This window comes from Danio aesculapii, chromosome 4 (genome assembly GCF_903798145.1).
Source record: "Danio aesculapii chromosome 4, fDanAes4.1, whole genome shotgun sequence".
Classification (NCBI taxonomy): Eukaryota; Metazoa; Chordata; class Actinopteri; order Cypriniformes; family Danionidae; genus Danio; species Danio aesculapii.
Window position 1 is genome coordinate 54,686,551 of NC_079438.1, and position 18,765 is coordinate 54,705,315.

General features: G+C 35.2%; 2 protein-coding genes across 3 annotated transcripts in view; one reads left to right on the forward strand and one right to left on the reverse strand.

Annotated features, from left to right (window-relative positions):
* Positions 1-7,502: 7,502 nt before the first annotated feature.
* Positions 7,503-10,384, forward strand: LOC130223352 (cytochrome c oxidase assembly factor 6 homolog). The gene is made up of 3 exons (XM_056456135.1): positions 7,503-7,631; positions 7,803-7,967; positions 10,151-10,384. Exons 2-3 carry the CDS (start codon positions 7,824-7,826, stop codon positions 10,244-10,246), a joined length of 240 nt encoding a protein of 79 aa, XP_056312110.1. The 5' UTR covers positions 7,503-7,631; positions 7,803-7,823; the 3' UTR covers positions 10,247-10,384.
* Positions 10,374-18,765, reverse strand: part of slc13a4 (solute carrier family 13 member 4) — a 37,087-nt gene continuing 28,695 nt past the window's right edge. For both annotated transcript variants that reach the window (XM_056456134.1, XM_056456133.1), the window contains 5 exons: positions 17,866-17,972; positions 17,597-17,727; positions 14,356-14,517; positions 12,818-12,955; positions 10,374-11,053 (listed from right to left, as the gene is read on the reverse strand). In XM_056456134.1, coding sequence (XP_056312109.1) covers positions 10,916-11,053; positions 12,818-12,955; positions 14,356-14,517; positions 17,597-17,727; positions 17,866-17,972 — 676 coding nt within the window. In that variant the 3' untranslated portion in view covers positions 10,374-10,915. The remainder of the gene's footprint in view (positions 11,054-12,817; positions 12,956-14,355; positions 14,518-17,596; positions 17,728-17,865; positions 17,973-18,765) is intronic.

Sequence of the window (18,765 nt, forward strand, 5' to 3'; positions counted from 1 at the left end):
TAAGTTTAAGGGGATGCAGGTAAACCTCACTTCTAAGATCACAAGAGCCATACTAGCAACTGATTCTAGAGGGCAACAGTGTGTAGTGCCCTTGTTAACAAAACCATCTCCCATGCTGGATTGAATCCCAACCAGAGTTGGCCACTCTGAACAAGATTGGTTACACTGGTGCCATGACCCAGAGGGCAGTGTGTTTTAGGGGAGTGAATGTAATGATGTCTATCTAGTAAAAATCTTTGTGGGTAAATCTTAAGGCCATGGCCCCAAGAGACACACTAGTGACTGACACTTGTAGAGGATGAAGAGGCTGCTTTGTTGTTAGTGTGCCCACCTCCTGTAATGGTAGTTCAATTACCACTTGAAATGGAGCGAGTAGAACCGGAGTGGTTACAGTGGTAAAATGACCCAGACAGGAGTGAAGTTTATTTGGACAAATGTAATAGGAGCCAGCTAGTAAGAGCTGTCCATGTAGTCCTCACTCCTCTGGCCCCAAGAGGCGTATAACCGGATGAAACTAGAGGCCATGGTCTTTATTGTCGTTGTTAGCGTACGTGGCTCCCATGCTGGCAATAACAGTTTGAATCCCCTTGAGATCAGTGTACAGTGAACATTGATGACACGACATGGATGGGAGTGAGGTTTATGGGATGAGGGTGATGGAGGCTTGTTATTGACAGCTAGCTTTTTACATCTCTCACATGGTTGCCCACTGAGGAAGAAGGGTTGTGCCTGGTTAGTATCTATATGGGAGATGACATGGGAAAACAAGGTTGCTGCTCGAAGAGGTGGAAGTGAGGTCAGCAGGTGGTGCTCACTCTGTGGTATGTGTGGGTCCTAGTGCCCCAGTATAGTGACAGGAACACTATACTGTCAGTGAGCACTGTCCTTCAGATGAAACATTAAAACTGAGGTCCTGTGGTCATTAAAAATCCCAGGATATACTTCAACAAAATAGTAGGGATGTGTCCTCAGCATCCTTGCCAAACTTGCCCAGTGGCCTTTGTCTATCATGTTCTCCTAACCACACCCATTTCATCTAATAGGCTTCACTCAGTCTCCTCTCCACCAACAAGCTGGTGTGTGGTGTGCTGCCACCACATCATCCAGGTGGATGCTGCATACTGGAGATGGTTTAGAAGATCTCCCCTCAAGTCTGCAAAGTGCTTTGAGTACACAGAAAAGTGCTATATAAATGTAACACTGTTACGGTTTCTGGGTAAAACCTGGGTAAAAGACCACAAACGATGGCAGATGCTCGAGGCAGCAGTACTTTTCAGTTCTCCTGCCTCCAATGCCTAATAAGACCATTTGAATCCTGCATGGAGTGGAGTACAAGCAAAGAGGTTATATTAGCAGCTCCTCAGAACACTAGAGGCCAACATATTAAGGCTATGAGGGTTAAGGTCATTCCCCTTGGCCCCAAGAATGATGCTAATAACTGATGCTAAAGCTGCAGTCTATTGCGGTGGTTTACAATTCCAGTCCTCAGGATCCCCTGCCCTGCACATTTTGTCTTCCTTAGGCCCCGTTTACACTAATGATTACACTAATGATTCAGATCAACAGCTTCTTAACAGAGAGATCCATGAGCTGATCATTGTGTTTCAAATAGGAGAAACCTACAAAATGGGCAGGAGGTGGGCAGGGGAGGCGGGGGGATGGGCTGGGTGTCCCAAGGATCGGAATTTAAAACCACTGGTCTACAGCATCCTTGTTAAACGAGTCTTCCACCCCTGTTATCCACACCAGTTCAAATCCCACTCACAGCTGCAGGAGTGTAAAATGTAGGGGAAAGGAGTAAAGAGTACATTGGGCTTGGAGAATAGGAGGGGCCCATAGTGAAATCTGGGAGGAGATTCTGTCTTTAGCAAGGGGGGAACAGACACCCAGAACTCTATTTTTACTGAGGGGGACCCCAGCTCTGGTAGCTGATCTTTATAAAGAGGGCACTAGCCTGTGTGCAAACCTGTACATGGGGCCCAGAATTTCTACACTCTTAGAAATAAGGGTACAAGAGCTGTCACTGGGGTGATTATGCAGATACAAAAAGTACCCGTTTGTATTTAAATGGTCCATGTTGGTACCTTAAAGCTATATATTACACTTTTTGTACATTTTATGTACCCTTGAGGTATTAATAAGGTCCGTTTAAGTTACAAATGTGTAGCTTTTGAAAAGATACCCCAGTGACATCTCTTGTAGCATTATTTCTGAGGGTAGCATTGCCACTATAGCACTGCAAGAAGAATCGATGGGGGATCTGCAACATTTCAACTCTCCTAACTTCCAACAATTCTTCAAACTATTGCAAACTTCCATCTAAGCCAGCATTTAAAGTTCATCTTAAACTTGCAGATCTAAATTTCTGCGAGCACAAATAATGCACAGATGCGCTATTAATCATCGTGTTTTCTTGTTTTCATGCCAGCAGAGCAAAGGATTGTTCAGTTATTAATGAATATTTGGACATGTGATAGAGTAAGTAATGAGGTTCACAGCTGTGATCCTCACGAGCTGCAGCATTTTAAAGTCATTTATCATGCTTTTACGGGGTCCTGACTTGGGTCTTTATGGAATGCTAATTTGATGATTTGGTGTGCCGGTCCCTGGGGTGCACTTATTAAACTATTAAAACACTGCGGATTACTGGAATCACTTTGATCGCTAATAGGTGCTGAAACTCAGAAGCATGACTGCAACTTATGCCACATCTCAGTTCCTTAGCAACAGACAGGGAATAAATCCAACAGCCCAAAGCTGACCCATAATCGCACACCACAGACAATCAAAAACACAGATCCTGATGACAGAATCTGCACTTCAAAGTGTACAAATGTGGAGCACAGAAGAACACACAACTATCCTTGTAAACACTTCACATACCCTCTTACAGGCGGGTTATGTATTATGAAGGGTAAAAGTGCAATCCTTGAAATGAGTCCTGTTATGCTTTTATGTTAGAGCTTCCTTTACTGTAAAAGATCTGCAAATTTACCATTTTCTATATAAGCAAGCACCATTTCTGAATGAACTCAAACACCTCTGTTGTAGACCTGTGAATGTTTTAAATTGAGGACAAACACTTTATAATATACTGAATTTTAATAATTCCTGCCCAATGAGATGGGCCTGGTTGAGTTGCATTATTAATGTGTTGCCTTCCTATGCCCGATTTACATGTGGCTTCAGCGTCAATGCTTGACGGAGGGCGTGACTGAAGTTGGGACTGGCACAATCATCACAGCAGCGTCAGCCAATAAAATTACTCCGCAATCGGCTACTGTCTGATCTGGGGTATTTGCATAAAGCAATCTGATTGGCTGACGCTTCCGTTGGCACTTGAAAAGTTGAGAAATACCCAGGCTGTTTCTCAATTCCAAGTACGCAAAGTTCAGACTTGAAAGAGCGAACTCCCGAGGACGTGAGGCCACAAGTCGGGTACTTCTTCAAATGGGAACGGCAGTGTACTTTATAATGTCACTTACCTCACCATGAATTCATCGGTTTCCCTATACATTAACAATAAAATGAATTATATAAAGCACGGCCTTATAATTAATATTATATTAATACTATAAATCAATATGTTTAAATCAAAATGTAAATATAAATCACTATAAAAGAAGTAAAATATGTTGTTTTACACAGACTTGTGTCTTTGATTATCAGATTTATTAAACTACAATGGACATTATACAAGTATTGCTTAACGATATCTTTATTTCTTTTTGTTTACGTCTTGTAAAGTACAAGACGGAAACAAAAAGAAATAAAGATAACGTTAAGTAATTTGGTAAACAAAGACAAACAGCGTACAACACAAGGTGCTGTAGGTGAATGCACAAGATGTATTAAATATGTTATAACTACAATGGAGAGATGAGATTCAGCAGTACTTTCTTAATGGACTGGTCGATTAAAGCTGCTCTTGGCAGGGGAGGTGTTCCAGAGCTCCTGCTGACAGTCTGGGGCTCAGAGTCCGCATAAGCTGAAGCACGTCGTCAAAGAATCACTATCTTTGTGAATAAACTGCCGATTCGAGTTTAAAACAACTACATTCTCGCCTGAAAATCCCTTAAAACTTTATTTTGTGACAGCAAATGAGTATCTTGTGCAGGTTTTCTCCTCCGCCATTGGCTTTCGCTGGTTGGGATGCAATGGATTTTGCGATACCTGTGCTTCACAAGTGCGCACAAGTCACATCTTGATGCATGCTTGACAAAAGGGGCAGAGTAAGTAGTACACATTCAGATATTTTATCTGTGCTTGGCAAGATGTGAACTTTGAATTGGAACAGTACTTCGGTGATGGTCGATGATGTTCCACAAGGACACAAGAACTCAAGTATAGACAAGAACGCATATTGAGAAACAGCCCCAACTTCTGCAGCGAGCAACGCCATTGAAGTGGTGCCGACGGATCCACAATTCAGTTCGGCAGCGCTTGGCGTTACCCATTCAAAGTGACCGGGAAGCATTGACGCTGACACCTCATGTGAATGGAGCATAAGAAACATTATTTTACAGGTCTAATATACTGGTCTAAAATATAATCAACATTCCTAAAACTTGTGTGTTTTGACATAACCTTGACGTGAGAAAGAGATTCAAGTTTAATACTTTCATCTAATTAACGAGATTAAAGCACATGCAGATGATTTGTTTGTTGATGCTAAAGTAATCAAGGCACAAGCTGTTAAAATCTCCACCCTCTTCTGGAAAGGGGGGCGGGGATCAGCAGCTCATTTGCATTTAAAGAGACACACAAAAATAATTGTGTTATTGCATCCACTCCCTATTTATATAACAGTATTAAAAATAATCTGTGTAGTATTTTGAGCTGAACACATTCTGGGGACACCTGAGACTTATATTACGTCTTGTGAAAGGCATAAAAGAACCCGTTTAAATGGTTCAGGGTTTATCGGAAAGCGCAAATGTTTGTTCTCTTCTTTCTCTTTAATATTCAGCACCGAACAATGGCCACTCTCTGTCTCTACAAAAGAGCTCACTTTCAATAGCATTCCCACACACAATTAATTCCTGTTTGTTAATGGCCACGATGAGTCACTGGGATCAGGAGCACGAGGAAACACTGAATAGAGCAGCAAAAAGGACTTTCTTCCTGAGTATAGACTGATATGATGGATGGTATCAAATGAAAGACATAAAAACTAAACAGCGTGAGAAATCAGTGGTAAATATCGCTGAAACATCTTGTTTGCCATTAGATTGTGGCTCAGACCCTTGAGGTACTGCTGAAAATTGTACTCTGGCATCAATAGACACTTGAGTAACTCTATGAGCCAGTAATGAGGACCAGTGTTACAGACATCAATGGGTAGTTCTGTGGGGGGGGGGGGGGGGGGATGCTGATGACATTCACTGAGTCTGCTAAGAAAAGGGTATTTCAAATGGTCAAACATACAGTTTTGTTTTGACAATAATAATATTGTTATTGTTACTGTACTATTGTTACTGTTTTGGTTTGACACCACTCTCACATTTGTATATAAAAGTCAATTATATCATATAAAAAACAAACAAGGAAATTAATTTCTTTTTTGTAAAATAAAGTACATAAAAATAAGAAGAAATATTAATAATAAATACATGCATACCATACATACATATATACACATTCATATTCATATTACAAATTTTCCAAATGTAACATGTAAAAGTCTGAAATATGGTAAATATATGGTAATATAAAAAAACATTATGGAGATACACTAAGCCAAAAGTCTAGAAAATATGTCACATCATAAATTTAATAAATACTGCAATAAAACAACAAACATTAAATAAAATGTTAATATTCAAATGCTAATAAATACATATTACATTTATAATTTCATTTATTTTTATTAATATAACAACAACAACAACAACAACAACAATAAAATAATAATTATAATTATTATTATTGTGTTGACCCTACTGTTTATGTTTATTATTATTATGTTAACCCTATTGTTTGATTATTATTATTATTATTATTATGTTGACCCCTATAATCGTTATTATTATTATTATTATTATTATTATTATTATTATATTGACCCTATTATGTTTATTTTTTTATTATGTTGACCCTATTGTTTATGTTTCTTCTTCTTCTTCTTCTTCTTATTATTATTATTATTATTATTATTATTATTATGTTGACTCTATTGTTTATGCTTATTATTGTTATTATTATTGTTATGTTGACCCTATTGTTTATGTTTCTTATTATTATTGTTATATTATTATTATTATTATTATTATTATTATTATTATTATGTTGACTCTATTGTTTATGCTTATTATTGTTATTATTATTGTTATGTTGACCCTATTGTTTATGTTTCTTATTATTATTGTTATATTATTATTATTATTATTATTATTATTATTATTATTATTATTATTATGTTGACTATTGTTTATGCTTATTATTGTTATTATTATTGTTATGTTGACCCTATTGTTTATGTTACTTATTATTATTGTTATATTATTATTATTATTATTATGTTGACTCTATTGTTTATGCTTATTATTGTTATTATTATTGTTATGTTGACTATTGTTTATGTTACTTATTATTATTGTTATATTATTATTATTATTATTATGTTGACTCTATTGTTTATGCTTATTATTGTTATTATTATTATTTTATACCTTAATAATGACAAATAAAAATGTATTTGTATTTCCACCACTGTATAAATAAATAAATAAATAAATAAATAAATAAATAAATAAAAGTTAGCTTATTAATGAGATGCATACATATAAATATTAAGTAATACAAAATATATAGAAATAAAATAAACAATTTAGACCGGAGATGCCCAAACTAGGGCCGGCGTGCCAAAGTTGGCATTTTGTGTCCTTTAATTTGGGCCGCCAGAGAGAATATGATTGGGAAGGGTTGGGCAAAACCTTTAACAGAGATTCTCATTTCTATTTTAATGAAACTTTCTGTTTGTTTGTTTGTTTGTTTTATTATTGACCTACAAAAAGCAAACTGAACTTAATTGTTGTAAATGAATGAAGATGAAGATTTTTAAAAATGTGCATACTGCCACTTGAATAGGGGACAAAGGAGAAGCAAATTAAGACAAAGGCAGGTACAGCATGCATGACTAGTATATTCAGCATTGAACTCTATTGTTTTATAAATGGAATTTTCTTTATGGTTTTATTGTAATAAGTTCATTCATTCAAGTTCATAAATTTCAATGCATTAATAAATATGGTTGAAGTATTTTTTTAATATTATGAAATAAATTAGGAAATTAGCCGTGGCAACTTTAATGTAATACAGTATATTTACTTTCGGCCCACAGCTCTCAGTCAAGCTTGGATTTTGGTCCTTTATAAGAAAAAGTTTGGGCACCCCTGATTTAGACATTAGTATTACATACGCCCCTAGAGCTAAAATATTACAATAGCGCCATCTAGCGGTCACTGACAGAACTAATCTTTACGCAATTGCTTGGGTCATCAGCAGGCGACGTGTAGTTGCATTTCTTCCTACATGCTTAGGGCGTCCTTGGGATTCTGTGTACTTCAGCATGACTAATTAACATTAGTTTAATATATTTACAGAAGTTGTGAGGTGATGAATCGCGCCTGGTAAGCGTTTACAGTATTAATCTTTAAATACAAGCCAGAATGATCTCTTTTATAATGTATAACATGTTATTCTATAGAAATATAATTACTGTGGGTCAGTTGATAGTGGATCCTCTTATTCGTGTTATTGGGATGTAGTTTGGACAGTAAGAGTGTTGTATATACCTGCAGATAGAGTGAGGAGAGACCGAGATGAGCGCTCCTAACGCCAGTCAGCGCAAAGCCTGCTGGGACGCGAGAGATGAGCTCTGGAAGTGTCTGGATGTCAACAAAGATCTCAATTCAGCCTGCGAGAAACACCAGCGAGAGTTTGAAGCCAACTGTCCTGCCCAGTGGGTCAGTCCAAAACACTTTATTCAATAACTCTGAGGCCAGAAACATAAATGTGACGGCACCTGTTTGCTGTATGAACTTAATTGCAGCAGCTGTCATGGAAAGGTTGCTAGAAGGGATACAGCTGCGTCCGGAAGTTAATGAGAATTATTTGTATTTATTAACGTCTTTTATTAACCATCACGGTAATGTTAAAACAGTTATTATACAAATGATTATTCATATTATTTATGAAATTACCCATTAAATACTATTTTATTAACCCATACCTTAACCCTAAACCCACACGGCAATGTAAAAACAATAAATATACAGAGTATTATTCATAATATATATTATATGAACCATTAAATGATTTTATTAACGTCTATAAACCCTAACAGGTGTGAAAAAATATTTATTATTGTACAGTGTCACAAACATTATGCTATATTGCTGTGAGTATCCGCAGCTGTATCCCATTATAGACTTTATCGCCATTGCCAGAGAACGTTGAGGTGATGTTCCAATTATGCGGTGGAAACGTGATTCGGAATTGTTCTAAGGGAACGTTCCATTTTAGAATTCTGTGAACATTACGTAATGTAAACGTCACGTGGGAATGTCCTAAACGTTCTAAAACATGTTACATTTAAAAACATCAGAGAAACATTGTTACATAAACAACTAGACCGGTTCTGGGACTAAAATAGTGCAACAATAACTGATAAACTGTTAAAGACAGACCTGCTGTGAGCTCTAAGGTTGTAAATATGCCAGACTGTTTCCAAACAATTCAAAACAATTGCGTTTAGTAAATTCATGCAGAAATATCCATGCAGTGTGTAGAATAATCACCCAATCAGAGAGTTCGTGCAAACAAAGGGCGCTAAAGCATACATTTAGCCCCGCCCACCCCCATAAAGCACAACGTTATAAGGCTATATATTATAGGCAAATTTTGTGATAAATTTAAAGCATATTGTTTCTATAGATGCAATATTACAAATTAAATTTGTTTACTTATTCAGTTGAGTTATTCACAATGATGCATGTTGTAGTTTTTGAACTATCACATACATTATTAAACGTTAAACATTTTATGATGTTTACTTCAAATCAAAGTTTGTAATGTAATGATTCTCTCTGTGGTTTATTGGCTTGGTAAAGCTTTAGACTTTTAATGACATTTTGAGGAAAAAAAGGGGAAAATTCTTTTGAAAAAGTGAAAATAAAAGTAAAGCATAATTTACATTGCATTATAACAAAAAAAAAACATGCAGTATTGAAGTCAAAGTTAAGACTAATATTGCACTCTTAACTGAGCTATATATATATATACACACACACACACCAGTCACACTATACGGTGTATAAACAATCGATACACTAACGGTAAAAAGTTTGGGGTCGGTAGGATTTTTAAATGTTTTGAAATAAGCTTCTCCTGCTCACCAAAGCTGCATTTATTTAATCAAAAATTCAGAACACATTGTAAAATTGTGAAATGTTATTGCACTATAAAGTAACTGTTCAAAACGAGTTTATTATTTAATTGAATAATTTATTCCAGTGATTTAAAGATGAATTTTTAGCTTCATTACTTCAGTCTTCAAGGGCACATGATTGTTGAAATTTATTATTATTATTATTATTATTATTTTATTCTTATTATTCATATTCTTCTTCTTCTTCTTCTTCTTCTTCTTCTTCTTCTTCTTCTTCTTCTTCTTATTATTATTATTATTATTATTAATGAAATAGTAACAAAAGCAATAATGACTGGAGTAATAATGTCATTTGAAACTACATACAATAAGAAAGCAGTTATTTAAAATTTTAATAAATATTGAACTTTTTAACAATTTTTTTTTACATTTAATAAATGCTGCCTTGATGAACAGAATAATTTCCTCTAAAAAAAAAACAAGAAAAAACCTGACCCCAAACTTTTGACCGGTAGTGTGTGTGTGTGTGTATATATATATACTTTTGAAAAATAATGTCATGTTGTTCATCCTTATTGTAAATGCAGTTTATACATATATTATTGACAAAATTGACATTATTATAAAGTAGATTTAAAAAAAATATGTTATTCTTGGTTAATTGTAATATGTAATCCTTTAAGGTTTGATTTACACTAGAAGTGCACGTTCAGTACAATCAAGTACACATCTTTTTCACACTATTGTTATGCTTGACAGGTGAAATATTTCTCCAAACGGAGGGACTTCCTGAAGTACAAGGAGAAAATTGAAAAGGAGGGCTATGAACCAACCGAAGGAGCATCAAAATTATAACCAGCGATGATGAGCTTTGGAGAAAACAAAACACTGGACTCTTGACTACACATTGTTTTTCTAATTTATGACCATTTATCTCAATCAACCTGTGTTATATGACAGTGCGAAAGGCAAAATAAAGAAATGAACCAAAAATACAGTGTTTTATTGTGTTTTAGAGATGAAAGTCAATGAAATCGGTTGTTGGTGGTCAACAATAGAAAATGTTAGTTTCCTGTATGTACAATGATCAATGGCCACCTTCAAAAACTGCTTTAATCGATTTATGATTGAGAAATTTCTTTTGTAACATAATCTTCTGTAACCAAACCACATGTAACATTTTGGTAAGAAACTATTATCAGATTTCTGACGTTGTCGGATGCAGAATCTCCCTCAAACCTCTCAAGTAAATAGCCGACGTTTGTTAGACATCCGAAATAAAGCATACAGATATGTTACATTCATGTTTCGTAGGCACGTACACTTGTGCGTTCAGCTGTAAATCTACGCCTAATGCTTAGATATAGGAGTGTAAGAATAGATTCACCGTTTGTTCAGTCACAGTGAGCAGTTCTGCATCCTCCGGGTGCAAAGCATCATGGACGGAGAAAAAAATAAGGCATTAATGACGTGTGTGTGTGCCTCCATCAGTGTAAACCCAGTGTCCACGATTTCTAAACACAGCTACAAGCTGCCCGTGACGTTTCGCATCACCGCCCAGGTGGGAAACTGGCTGAGGTGGAAGAGCGGTTCACCCCACGTCAATATAGCCAACATCACCACGAAAACACCGATCAGATTTACTCCAAAGCCGGCCTTCACCTGCAAACAGCACAGTCATGTCAGAGGGCAGTGGAGGACAACAATGAGCATCAACAGACACTAAAATAAAATCTGTGTCCAAAATTGTTAGCTAATCTAAAAATAACTTATGATAATGGTTCAAAATGAATACACCCAAATTTATATAAGAGAAAATTATTAAATACAAAATTTAAAAAGAGCAAAAATCAAGAGAAACAAAAACTTGCATGAATTTAATTGTATTATCTTTCTATTTGATGTTTGGTGACTAAATTGTTATTTTAATAAATATATCTGTTTAATAAATCTGTTTTGTTTAAATGCACCACAATACATTACCTATATTTACTGAGAAATAGATAAAGATATTCATCTTCAAAATGGGGTGTACTTAATTATGCTGAACACTGTATTATATATATATATCTATATATATAGATATATATATATATCTATATATATATATATATATATATATATATATATATATATATATATTGTATATACACATATATTGTATATGCACACACATATATATATATATATATATATATATATATATATATATATATATATATATATATAGATATATATACAGTTCAAGTCAGAATTATTAGCCCCCCTTTGATTTTTTTCTTCTTTTTTAAATTATATATATATATATATATATATATATATATATATATATATATATATAAATGTGTCATTGTTTACATTTATCGTAAATGCAATTTAAATGCAAAAACTGAGTTTTCTAAAGTGGATTTCATTTTTTTTGTTCATTAAATTAATATTATAATAAATTAATTGTGTCATAGTTTATTTACAATTTATATTAATGTCAAAACTGACAATATTATAAAGTGGATTTCATTAAAGAAATAGTTCATTAAATTAATATTATATTAAATAAAATGTGTCATAGTTTACATTTATTGCAAATCCACCACCTAAATGTAATTACTGCCAAGCTGTAAATAAATAAATAGTGAATAAATAAATTTATATAAAAACCAAAAATGACAAATATTTAAAGGGAATATTTAGCAAATTTATAAAGTGGATAAAAAAACTACCCAATTTATAATAAAACATTAGCTATTTATTTATTTTCAGATTTTGTTTAATAAAAAATATGAAATGTATTTATAAATATATATAAAATATAAAATTTATTTTATGCTTCTTAGACCAGAGGTGTCCCAACTCGGTCCTAGAGGTCCGGTGTCCTGCAGATTTTAGCTCCAACTTGTCTAAACACACCTGCGAGGATGTTTCTAGAAAGCCTAATAAGAGCTTGATTAGCTAGCACAGGTGTGTCTGATTGGGATTGGAACTAATCTTTGCAGAACACCGGCCCTCCAGGACTGAGTTTGGGCACCCCTGTCTTTTAAGGGCAATCCCAATTTGTATTAATTGTATTAATTTTATAATTCCTGTTATTATTTTAATTCCAAGTATTATTATTATTATTATTATTATTATTATTATTATTATTATAATTACTTAAATTTCATTTAGCTTTTGGACTTCCCACTTTTCAGGGTCTGCAGAATAGAATATAACTGACAATATAGAAAAAAAGGGGGGGAAAAAAGTGTAATGATATGTATAGTTTGGAGATTTGATGTTTTTTAATGGCCATGCAGGCACCTGTTTCAGCAAATGATCCTCAGTTTGTGTTTACGTCTGAGAAACACATGCTTAAAGTCTGGCCTTTGGTTCCTGGCACAGCTGTGAGTCGTGCCAGAGGTGATATAACAGGATAATGTTGTTTCATACCATGTCGCTGATCTGCACGTGGCCGTAACTGAACACGATGGCGTTCGGCGGGTTTCCGACAGGCAGCATGACGCCGAACGACACACACATGGTGGCAGGAATGAGTGTGTGCAGAGGGTTCATCTGCAGCGTCTCTGACTGTGAGACACAAAACACAGAGAATGTTAAGTTCACGTTTAAATGACGTTAGGAAGATGTTTTTCAGAATGTTAAAGAGAGAGTTCCATTTTAGAATGCTGCATAGAATATGTGAATGATGCTTTGAAGCGTTCTCTAAGTGTTCTGGAACATTAAGAGAAACAATGTTATGTGTGTGCGTCTGTGTGCATGTGTGTACGCATGTGTTTGTATGTACTGATGTGTGCTCTCAGTGCAGAGAGGACGGACACAAGCACTGTGAGTAGGTCAGAGTTGGTGTGTGAGGGTGTGTGTGTGTGCGTGTGTGTGGTGTGTGTGTCTTTTGACCAGTGCAGAGAAGATGGGCAGGAATACTGTGGTATGCGTCTGTGTTTTTGTGTGCTGTGTCTGTTTGTGTGTGTATGGCCATGAATATGGTGAGTGTGGCAGTGTTAATGTGTGTGTGTGTGTTTAAGTGTCTATGTGTGTATATGTCTGTGTGTGTGAGTGTGTGTCTGTGTGCTGTTTTTGTGTGTATATGTATTTGTGAATGTCTGTGTGAATTTATGTGTGTGTGTGGTGAGTGTGCGCTCTGACCAGTGCAGAGTATACGGCCATGAATATGGTGAGTGTAGCAGTGTTAATGTGTGTGTGTGTATGTGTGTGTGTGTGTGTTTGGGCATGTGTATGTGAGTGGGTGTGTATCTGTGTCTTTGAATGCTGTATGTATGTGTGTGCATGCGAGTGTGTGTGTGTGTGTGTGTGTGTGTGTGTGAGAGAGAGAGAGAGAGAGAGAGAGAGAGAGAGAGAGAGAGAGAGAGAGAGAGAGAAGTGAGTGTGAGTGTGGCAGTGCTAATTTGTGTATGTGTGTGTCTTGTATTCAATACATTATGGGGACCACACTTACATATAAGCATGGCTACATCAGTCAATTTTGACCTTGTGGGGACAACTTAGAAATCCTACAGAATTAAGTATTTTGAAAGAGTAAAAATGCAGATTGCTTCCTGTGAGGGTTGGGTTGGAGAGGGGGACAGAATATATATTCAAAAAATGACCTTGTTGCTTGTTCAAACTACTTATTTAAAATGAGTTGAACTCATTTTAACATAAAGCTATTTTTTTTTATGTTCAATCCACTTCAATTTGTAAAAACCATTGGGTTAAAGTTAACTTAATTAATTTGTGTTGGGATAACATGAAAGAATTGTGTGGAACTCAGTGTACAATCTGTACAATTCAATTCCTCTTTAATTCCATAGCGCTTTTACAATGTAGATTGTGTCAAGGCAACTATATAAGGATAGCTGTACAAAGACAGCTGTATAAAGAAGATTCCGTCCCCATAAACATAGCTGTACAAGTTTGTATGTGAGTGTGTGTGTGTGTGTGTGTGTGTGTGTGTGTGTGTGTGTACTGACCAGCGCTGAGAGGATGGGCAGGAAGACAGTGAGTGTGGCAGGGTTGCTGGCGAACTCAGTGACAGCAGACACCAGCAGACAGGCCAGCAGTGTGACGGCCCATGGAGGAAGACCGCTCATCGGCTCCAGCTGACGGCCGATCCACATGGACAGACCAGACACCTGCACACACACCACTACGTTAATGTATCAGCCATGACCAGAGAGCATATTGATTAAATGGATCCTTTCTTTGTTTCTTTATTTAAAGAATATGCAACGTATGGCTATTTCATGGCAAGAATAATATAGATAAAAACATAATACACAATAATAACAGATAGATCATTTAGTACGAGACAATATATTTTAAATGATTAAAAAATAATGTAAACATTTTAAAATGAATGAAAATATGTTTTTTTCATTTGATGATACAGTTTTTGAATCATCCAAAAAAAGTATATATATATATATATATATATATATGCATGTAGAAATACACCAACAAATTAAACTTCTATGATCATTTAGTCTTCCTCCACTTGTTCCAAGTCTGTTTAAGTTTGGTTTTCACTGATATAAATAATTAAATATAGAAACAACAAAAGCCAATTAGTCAATTGTAAATAAAAGCAATTAGCAAATAGTTTAAAGCAAACTTTAGACTTTTAGTATAATTTAATAGCATAGAATGTTAATTTTTAGATGTTTAGATTTAGTAAATTAGACTTATTTATATATATTGCTACACTGTAAAACCCAACAGTCAACTTTATCAAGTTAAATGAGTGTTGTTAACACAAAATACACTGAAAGTTAATTCTACTCACTTGAAGAGTTTTGAACTCAGTGTTGAAGGTAATGAGTTCATTAAATACCTCATTACTTCAACTTAAATGGAGTAAGTTCAAGGGTTGCATGGTTTACCGGTACTATGGTAGTATCGCAATACTATGGCTCCAAAATAAAGGCGGCGCCACTGTAGTGTGTAAATGGTAGTATCGTCATTAACGGTCTGTTTACAATAGATAATGGTGGATGTGGAAAAGTCACTAAAATGCTCACATGTTTGAGCAACAATAGATCATTTTATTTTAATAGTTTGTGGAGCCCTTTAAGGTTGCAAGTTTTCTGATGTTTTCTGACGTTTCAAACGCACATCTGAATCAGTTCATTTCTGTTCCTCTCAATATAATTTAGTAGCTACAAAAACTGCGACAATCTCTTAAAAAGAACGACTCACAAAGTGAAATTTTTAATTGCTTTGAATTGTTACCTGATTAGACTGAAGAAAAAAACAAGAGATGAAAAACCCAAAATATCAACAGGAAACATTGAAACTATTTTTGAGCACTTCATATAGCCTAATTTTGTTGGGAAAATTCTGTTTTTGTAACAAATTTCATTTGGTATAGTTTGTATCTTTATTTTTATGTATTTTTTGTTGGTCCGTTATCTACAAAATAAGCAAATAGAATTAATATTAGGTGAAGTGACTTGCAAATAATACATTTTTCAATAATAAGGGAATTTTGAAATAAATTCGAGACCTATTGTAAGATGTAAAATATAATATTTCTGACAATTTTCTTTATAATTTGAGTTATGAATTACAATATCACAATACTACTTGGTATCGTGATGCTTCAGCTGGTATAGTATCGTAAGATGAATTAATAGTATTGTGACAACCCTAGTAAGTTCACAGTACTCATATACAGTAGATTTGTTATTTTACTCAAATGGTTTGTAGCAATCAGTTTAACTTATTGGGTTTTACAGTACTCTGTTGGTTTGAGTTCTCTTCATTTATTGGGTTTTATTGTGCTCAAAATGCAATGTTTACTCAAAAGGATTAAGTTCACAGTACTCATTAGGATTAGTTTTTTTTTTAACTCAAATGGTTTTTTGCAATCGGTTTTCTCAAATGGTTTGAGTTACCTTAACTTTTTGGGTTTTACAGTACTCAATTGTTATGAGATCTCTTAATTTATTAGGTTTTACTGTGCTTAAATGGTTTAATGTAATCAAATGGAGTAAGTTCACAGTACTCATATAGATTAGCTTTTGTACTTAAATTGTTTGTTGCAATCGATTTCCTCAAATGGTTTGAGTTACCTTAACTTTTTGGGTTTTACAGAGTACTCTCTGATACGAGGAAGTGCTTCTTTAATCCTCACTACTAAGTCACTTTGGATAAATGTGTCTGCTAAATGAGAAAATGTCAATGTTTTTTCCCTTACTATGGATGTTAATGGCTACCATTTCCCAGCATTCTTCAAAATATCTCCTTCAGTTTCCAATGAAAAAGAAAGATTTGAAACCATTTGACTGAGTAAATTTGATCTAAAGTGCACTCAAAAAGTGACTTTTGCTGCTTGTTCAAACTATTTATTCAAAATGAGTTGAAACAACACAATTCTTATTGTTTAGGGCGGGACAACTTAATTATTATTTCTGTTGCTACTCACTCAAGGCTGTTTATGCTAATGAGGGACAGACGGTCACTAATGGGCGGGGCTTTCCCCCTCTGATGACATGTACAAAGTGAGAATGCCAAACAGAGTGTTTCTGCAGACTGTTTTTATCAAGTGTGATTATAAAAAAATAGAATGAATACATTTTTACCATTAGAAGCTGGTTATATTCACACACTGCTGCCACACAACTGTGTTTAAACCCCTTATAAAAGTGATTTTTGCATAATAGCTCCCCTTTAATGTCCCTGTAAAGTTTAGAATTGATTTTAAACTTGTGATGTTTGTTTTTAATGCAGTTAATGACCTTGCACCTTATTATTTATGTGAAGTTTTGCACATCCACCAACCCAGCAGAGCTTTGCGATCTGCTGGCTAACTTGAGCTAGAAGTCCCACTGTCAAGGTACAACCAGTGGGGTGATCGCTCTTTTGCAGTGGCATGTCCTAAACTAAGGAATACCCTTTCTATTAAGCTTCATACATTCACTGACCTCCCACTGTTTAAAGCTATGCTTAAGACGCACTTGCTCAAATGAGTTTTAATGCATAGTAGCACTGACACTTTGCTCCGTTTTAATGTTTTGCTCTATTTTATTGACATTTCTTGTATTGCTTTTGCATTGTTTGCTTTCTAGTTGTGTTGTATAATTTGTTTTTACTGGTGTAAAGCACTTTGGTCGACCTTGCTTGTAGTAAGATGCTATTTAAATAAAGGTTGATTAATTGATTGATTCATTGATTCATTCATTGGTTGATTTAAAGTCATTTCCTCATGCTCACCTTGCACCCGGCAGCCAGTGCGTATCCTCCACCCACCAGAATGACGATCTCCCAGGGCATCAGTCTCTGAAAGTCCTTCCAGGTGATCATTGGAGCCAGCGGATCCTGTTCCTCATCCTCATCCTCATCATCTGCACACACATGAGTACACAGTTACAGACTAGAACCAGCAGAACGTTCACCTTTACTCTCATGTCCTGGAACTCCACTGAACACACTGTACAACATTATAGCCTGCTGAGCGAACACACTCGCGGCTGGGATCTGACCTTTGCTCTGGCTGGAGAATGCAGATGGCCACGGCTTTCGAGCGGGGATGAGGAACAGGAGGAATCCCAGCAGCACCGACACTGTGGCATCAGTTCTGTAGCCCTTTCTGGAAAACACACACACCAGTGTTAGTCAATACTGTGCACACAGATAACAATCAAGGAATGTTGTTTGAAAGTTTTGGAAAGGTTATAAACTGATATCCTTCCAATTTCATAAATTTTCAATGCTTTAATATTAAATAAATATGTGTATATATGTGTAAATACTTGTATCAGAGAGTATATGAAGAGTTCAGATCCAAAAACATTTAAATGCTTCTAAAGTTTCTCCTAAATTGAGGGTCCTATGTTTATGTTTCGTTATTTCACTTTAATGACATTTAAAACAACTTATTTGTCACTATAAATGAGAAATTACTGAGCGGAGTCTCAGAAAAATGCAAATTTCAGAAGAAAATATCAGACGGCATTCAGAGGTTTTTGAATCTAAACTCTTCATATACTTTCTGATGCAAGTATTCACATTTGTGACCCTGGTGTGGCAGGGATGGTTGGCTAAATTCTGTGAGATTTCCAGGAGACAGAATAAAACAGGTCTGAAATACGGGAGACTGCTGGGAAAAACAGGAGTGTTGGCAGGTATGGCCATTACACATGTACAAGTACAAGGCAATGAAATGCAGTTTAGGTCTAACCAGGAGTGTAATAGCAGCAAGTGCAGGATCCAGGTATGAGTTATAAAGTGCAGTTATAGAAAAACTATGGTGATAATTACAGATGGATGTACTATGAACATCATATACAGGTTGTATTAACCGTGAACAGAGATTTACAATAGATGAATATATGTACAGGATGCTATTAATAATCAGAGGTATGCAGATAGATATGAACATA

Excerpts from the sequence above, each read along its gene's own strand:
- LOC130223352 (XM_056456135.1), top strand. The coding sequence starts at position 7,824 with ATGAGCGCTCCTAACGCCAGTCAGCGCAAAGCCTGCTGGGACGCGAGA. Across the intron at positions 7,968-10,150 it reads CCAACTGTCCTGCCCAGTGG|GTGAAATATTTCTCCAAACG; the intron begins GTCAGTCCAAAA and ends TATGCTTGACAG.